The sequence below is a fragment of the Triticum urartu genome, chromosome 5 (assembly GCF_003073215.2).
Source record: "Triticum urartu cultivar G1812 chromosome 5, Tu2.1, whole genome shotgun sequence".
NCBI lineage: Eukaryota > Viridiplantae > Streptophyta > Magnoliopsida > Poales > Poaceae > Triticum > Triticum urartu.
Window position 1 is genome coordinate 473,985,244 of NC_053026.1, and position 5,496 is coordinate 473,990,739.

The window sequence follows — 5,496 nt, forward strand, 5'->3', positions numbered from 1 at the left end:
TTGGTTTTAGTTGTTGTTTTCTATTTATTCTATCTATCAAAACGAATCTGGTTTGTGTTGAAACTTTTTGCATAAATTACTAGCAATATTAACAAGCCACATATAAATTTTCATAATTTTTGGAAAACCACATATTTACAATTGTATTAGATAGCTGCTGGTGAATATAGATAGGGTTTAAATTTATCTATCCAAATTGATTTTTATTTTTATTTTTATAGATGTTAAAATATCGAGGAGAATAGTTTAAAATTTTCTGTGAAATAATTTGAGAATACTTTTTTGGCTTATGAAACAATTTGAAACGATATGAAACAAATTTTGTGAAACAATTTGAGGAAATTTTCCTCAAATTGTTTCACAAAAATTGTTTCATAAGCCAAAAAAATTCCTCAAATTGTTCCGACTGGAAGCCAATCGGCCTGTGGTGGGCTGACTAGGCCCAGTCAGCCTGCAGCAGACCGATGGTGTATTATTTTTGAAAATAAAAATATAGGCGTAATATTTATAAAAATTAATTTAAAAATGTATTATTTAAAAAAAATTAGCCAACTTCAATTCGTCCTTTTTTTCTTTAATTTTTTATTAAAATTAACACAAATTCGAAGTGCCGCTGGAGCACCTCCCCCAAATCTGCTGAAGCCCAAACGCGCGCGCCAACGCCCGCCGCCGCGACAGGCCAGGAGCCCCGCCCCTCCCCGCGATGCCGCTCAAGCCGCACGGCGGCGGCGCCGGCAGCGGCGCCTTCGAGTACTGCGAGCTGTGCCGCCGCAACCACGACCAGGGCAGGCGCCACCGCTACTTCCCCGCCCACCGCGCCGCCCTCGCCGCCGCGCTCTCCGGCTTCCGCGCCAAGCTCGCCGACCTCCGCCGCGCGCTCCTCCGCCCCTCCGCGCCTGCCCCCCGCTCCCGCCTCTGGTGCCCCTTCTGCTCCGCCGACCTCGTCGACCTCGACAGCCGCTTCGCTTGGTAGCCTCCGCCTACTTCTCCTACCCGTCCCTGCACACCTAGGGTTCTGATTCAGATGCGCTGTTTCTAGTTACAGTAGTTCCAACTTTGGATGGTCCAATAGAACACGAGATCGAGCACTGGTAGCGCATCGGGATCAGGGGTTGTTGGAAGCATAGTAGAGTTTTTAGAGATACTGTAGACATCTAGACTTCGTGTGAATGATAGAAGCCCTGTTGTACTCTGTTTTTGCAGTAGCAATGCGATTTACCATCTCGCGAGCGAGGAGCACCTGAAGGGCGTCAAGGATTTCCTGCGGAAGCATGGGGGCGGGATGGATCAGGTCGATTCGTTTAGGATTTCAGAGGCTGAGCTTGCCAAGGTGCAGTGCTATATGTTTTGTGCCTGTATTTCCTCCTGTTAGAATGGCATGATGTGCTTATTTTCACAGCTGTAGTTATATCAAATGGTCTGTTTGGTATTTAGATATGGTATTGGCAGTGAAGCAGGTTAATATGTGCTCTGGAAATAAGATGATGCTGACATATTTCTGCACTGCTGATCTGTTATGTTTTTGTAATTTCAGTGGGAGAAGGGCTGTGAGTCCTCCAGTACAGAAGCACAGGCATTGGCCAATGGCATGATTGGACCATCTTTGAGGCCGTTGAAAGATATCCAAAATGAATCTACCTCTAAAATTTTGGATAGTTTTGCTGAAACTGACATCCCATCTTTTCGTAATACTGCATCTTGTGTTGTTATGCCTTTACAAAGTCCTACCAATGGGGCCTATTACCCCACTAGTACAGCGTGTTATGGATCTTCCACCTCTGGAAGTGTTGCTTATTCTGCTCCATTTGGTACTTCTGGACTGCCCGTCAAACCCTGTGTCACAACACATGGACATCAGGGTATGCCGAGTACAAACGTGTTTCATAGTGCTGATGCACGAATGAAAGGTGAGCACTAGTGTTGAAATTCTCATTAATCTTTCACTTAATTTTTTGCTCTGGACTTTGCTAATTGTACTATTCTACAGCTTTGTTGGTACGTTGCTGATTTCCCTCCCTTTACAGGTGCTCAATCTACTTCCCTCGGAAATGGACCAAATCCACCAGCTTCTTCTTTTGTATATGTAAGTATGTAATATGTGCACACACCCATGTGCATGTGAAAAGGTAGACATTTGTCCTTTTGAAAAGATCGCAAGCAGCCTTGTGTATTTTGTTCGTTATTTAGCAGTCATTCTGTAAATAAGATCCACTAAGAAGTTTGAAGTGCTGATGAGTGGCAACGATAAATGGGAGTGTATTCCATTTATGCAAAGAGAAGCTACGGTTAGTTAGTGTTGTTTGAGCTAGTATCACAATGTTTAGGTATCTTGAATCTGAATAGTGGAAGGCTAAACGAGGGGAAGTTGTCATACAGACTCAGGAAGTTAAACCATATGACATGTTGACATCTTTAGGAATGTGATTTTTTGGTTGCAGTCATGCTTGTAGATTTTAGTTTGCAGATATATTTCCTTGAACCAGTTCCTGATCTACATCTGGTTAGTTATATAAACGTGTAATTTATCTTCTTACTATGGTATTGGAGTACTCCAGACATGTTAGATGTGCTATTAAATTTATGTCCTGATCTGTCTCCCGCCTCTACTCATGGCCTTCCACTGTTCCCCGGTGTCTTAAAACATGTCTTTACCTCCCCCAGTAACATAATTGCAATTCTTTCTCATATGTAAGCAGAACTTGCACATTATTAATTTCAAACAAATGTAGCAATTCTCTTTTCTTGTACCAAAAGGGTTTTGTTCTAGTTTATGTTTCTTGTTTCCTAAAAGAAGTAATTATGAACCAATTTTTTATTTTTTTTACAAATGTTCATATGTAATGATTTGTTGTTTATATAATCACTTTTTTGTGGTGCATGTTGGCATCTCTTTTTTTACAATTCTGCCCTTGCAGGTCCAACAGGGCCACTCTGGAGGGAAATTCAATCAGGGTATTTGACACTGCACTTTCTGTAGTGTATATTTTCCTTGCACTATTCTGAATGTGAAAATGCTGCAGCCTGAGCAAACAAAGATATATCTAGTTAATTCTTTCTCAGTCCATGCATGAAATTTTATGTGATATCATTGTGTTATGAAGGCCTGAAAGCAAATGTGCATACTGGCGCTCCTCCTCCATGGTTAGAAGCTAGTGAGCATGATCCAAAGAATGTGTCACTCGCCAGCTATGCTCTTCCATCTTCTCTGAAAGGAAAATCAAGAAAACTTAACCCAAAGCGTGTTGGAGCTGCATGGGCAGAGAGAAGAAGAGCTGAAATGGAAATGGAAAAGCGAGGTGAAGTTGTTCCAGAAACGCCTGATGCTAGTTGGCTCCCTAATTTTGGTGGTGTCTGGCAATCTGGTTCGCGAAAGGAATCGAGGAAAGAGTTTGAGAAAAATCATAAGCTTAAAGAGGAGAATAATCCTGAGTTACTCCCTGAGATAAAACCATATATCAGCAAAAGGATGGTAAATGTGTTCTCTCACTTTCTCCTCAGTCTTTCCTACATGTTTACTTTGGTATTCAGGATTTCCGTGTTCAAGCAAGTAATCTCTGACCTTTTTTCTGTTCTTCAGTCCATGGTCTTCTTACACCATTAAGATTAGAACATTGATTTCCTTCTGACTTGGCTCAAGTATTGAATAAATAAACTTAATTATCCTAACTGCTTTGTTATTCTTTTGATTTCTCTTGATTCCTGATATAAATTCATCCATGAGACCTTGTGTTGTTTATAGAGGCTTACAAGTGCGGTAAAAGTTAAGATGAACTATTGCACCTCTGTGCAGTCGTAAAGCAGTTTAGAGTGTTATATGTGGTTGTATGGTAGAAGGAAACATGGAGTGCATTGAGAGATTAATAGCAGTCCTAAGAAATCTGCTGTAGAGAGTTCTTGTGCTATTTGTATTTTGTACTGTTATAGAATTTGTGCAAGTATGCCCTAGATGATATTTATGCATTTTTTCTCTTTATTCTTTGTATATCCGGGTTATGCTTTCGGACGGCTATCTCTTATGCTTGTGTTTACTATTGCAGCGTGCAGGCTCTAATAAAGATGGACAACCGGACAGCACCGTAGAATAGTGAGGAGATGTGCATTGTCCTGCCGGATGCTTTATGGTACGAATCTAACTAAATTCAGTAAATGGTAATTTGGAGCTTTTGACTCGTATATCCAGGAACAAGAAATCATGTTTAATTACTGAACAAGACTCCCCTTGTTCCGTTATCGCTTGATAGTGGAACCAGTCCAATTCTGGATCGTATGGATATTTTTTTACTGAACAGCACCAAGTTATGATTGAAAACTAGATTCCGTTAACTCTCCTGTCTTCACATAACGCAGTATGTACTCTCTAAATTTCTAATAAGAATGTGTTGTGTCAAAAAAAAAGACAAAAATGAATAAATGCTGTAGTTGCTGCTTTCCAGGAACAGAAATCAGAGGTGCTACAAGAACGTCTGCACATGTGCAACTAAATGTGGCATTGGGTACTCGTAGATGGTCCTGCTATCTCTTTTCCAAATGCAATAGACCCACCCAACAACTGTTTCTTGCTTTCCGTCCATCGCTATGCGGTTTGGCGTCTGCAGATTGTGGTCACGGTAGGTTTTCTGTAGAAGTTCTGCAAAACGGTCCAGTGGGCAGCTTTTGTTTCTGTACAGGAACGCTCTGGATCGTGTCGTGGTTGAAGGAAAGGCAATCTCTTGGGCGCATGATTGAAGAGATCTTTTTTTGTTTGTAGTTTGACAGTGTGTGGAGTGCCAATCAACCCAAGTGAAGAAAAGTTGGGACACTTTCCAAGAAGAGTTACCTGTCTTGTGAAAATCTTTTCAGAATGTTGTTGGTGCCTTGGTCGTTGTGGGGGGTGATTGATCGAGCGTGGATTTGCTCCTGATCATATGACATGGATAATTGATTGTCCTAGCTAATAATTAAGGTTGACTTATAGGCTACATTTGTCCCGTCCAACCTAGCTTGTCGATTTGGTAGCTTGGCAGCACAATTGGAGCAAAACCCAGAGCGTAGTCCCTGAGCTTGTTTGTCTGATGGCATGTAAAGAAACCACGGCATTTTTACTAATGTTGCCTGCTGAAAGGCTGCCGCTTGGCATCTATTTTCTGATGGAATGATCTTTGTTTTGAAGTTGTTTGAAGGCCAAGAATCGCTTGCGCCTGCTGTAAGTTGCCCTCTCGTTGGTGATGTTGTTTTTCTTAGGTTACCCTAACGTGGGAGAATCAATCAAGAGCAATTATAGCGCCTGGTACTATGAAGCATTGTTTGTTACCGAGTGCATCAGTCAGGTCGCGTAAATTCGCCTTAAAGGCGCTGTGATTTCGAGCAAGAGTAGCGGTGGTTGTGGGCAGGGCACGGCAATTGTTTGTCTGATTGCATGTTTTGTTTTAGGCGCCAAGTTGCAAATTCATTCCCTCCCACCTAGGACGCGCTACAGGGAACGCATTCAGTAGCAGCAGGCGAGGTAACCAGGAGATC

General features: G+C 41.8%; 1 protein-coding gene across 8 annotated transcripts; it reads left to right on the forward strand.

Annotated features, from left to right (window-relative positions):
- Positions 1-621: 621 nt before the first annotated feature.
- On the forward strand, positions 622-5,148 carry LOC125509933 (TITAN-like protein). Of its 8 annotated transcripts, none has more exons than XR_007284346.1 (9): positions 622-969; positions 1,204-1,330; positions 1,535-1,907; positions 2,025-2,083; positions 2,916-2,952; positions 3,102-3,469; positions 4,038-4,346; positions 4,434-4,607; positions 4,748-5,148. XR_007284346.1 is itself a non-coding variant. In XM_048674999.1 (8 exons), the coding sequence occupies exons 1-7, from the start codon at positions 704-706 to the stop codon at positions 4,083-4,085; spliced, it is 1,278 nt and encodes a 425-aa protein (XP_048530956.1). In that variant the 5' UTR covers positions 622-703; the 3' UTR covers positions 4,086-4,121; positions 4,420-5,148. The 8 variants fall into 8 exon arrangements, 4 of the variants coding, with proteins under 4 accessions (XP_048530956.1, XP_048530955.1, XP_048530957.1 ...); XR_007284347.1 differs by having other exon boundaries at positions 4,038-4,121; positions 4,242-4,346; positions 4,434-5,148; XR_007284345.1 differs by having other exon boundaries at positions 4,434-5,148.
- Positions 5,149-5,496: the final 348 nt, after the last annotated feature.

Coding starts and splice junctions, on each gene's coding strand:
- LOC125509933 (XM_048674999.1), top strand. CDS start 704: ATGCCGCTCAAGCCGCACGGCGGCGGCGCCGGCAGCGGCGCCTTCGAG. Junction 1,331..1,534: donor CAGAGGCTGAGCTTGCCAAG/GTGCAGTGCTAT, acceptor TTGTAATTTCAG/TGGGAGAAGGGCTGTGAGTC. Junction 3,470..4,037: donor CATATATCAGCAAAAGGATG/GTAAATGTGTTC, acceptor TTACTATTGCAG/CGTGCAGGCTCTAATAAAGA.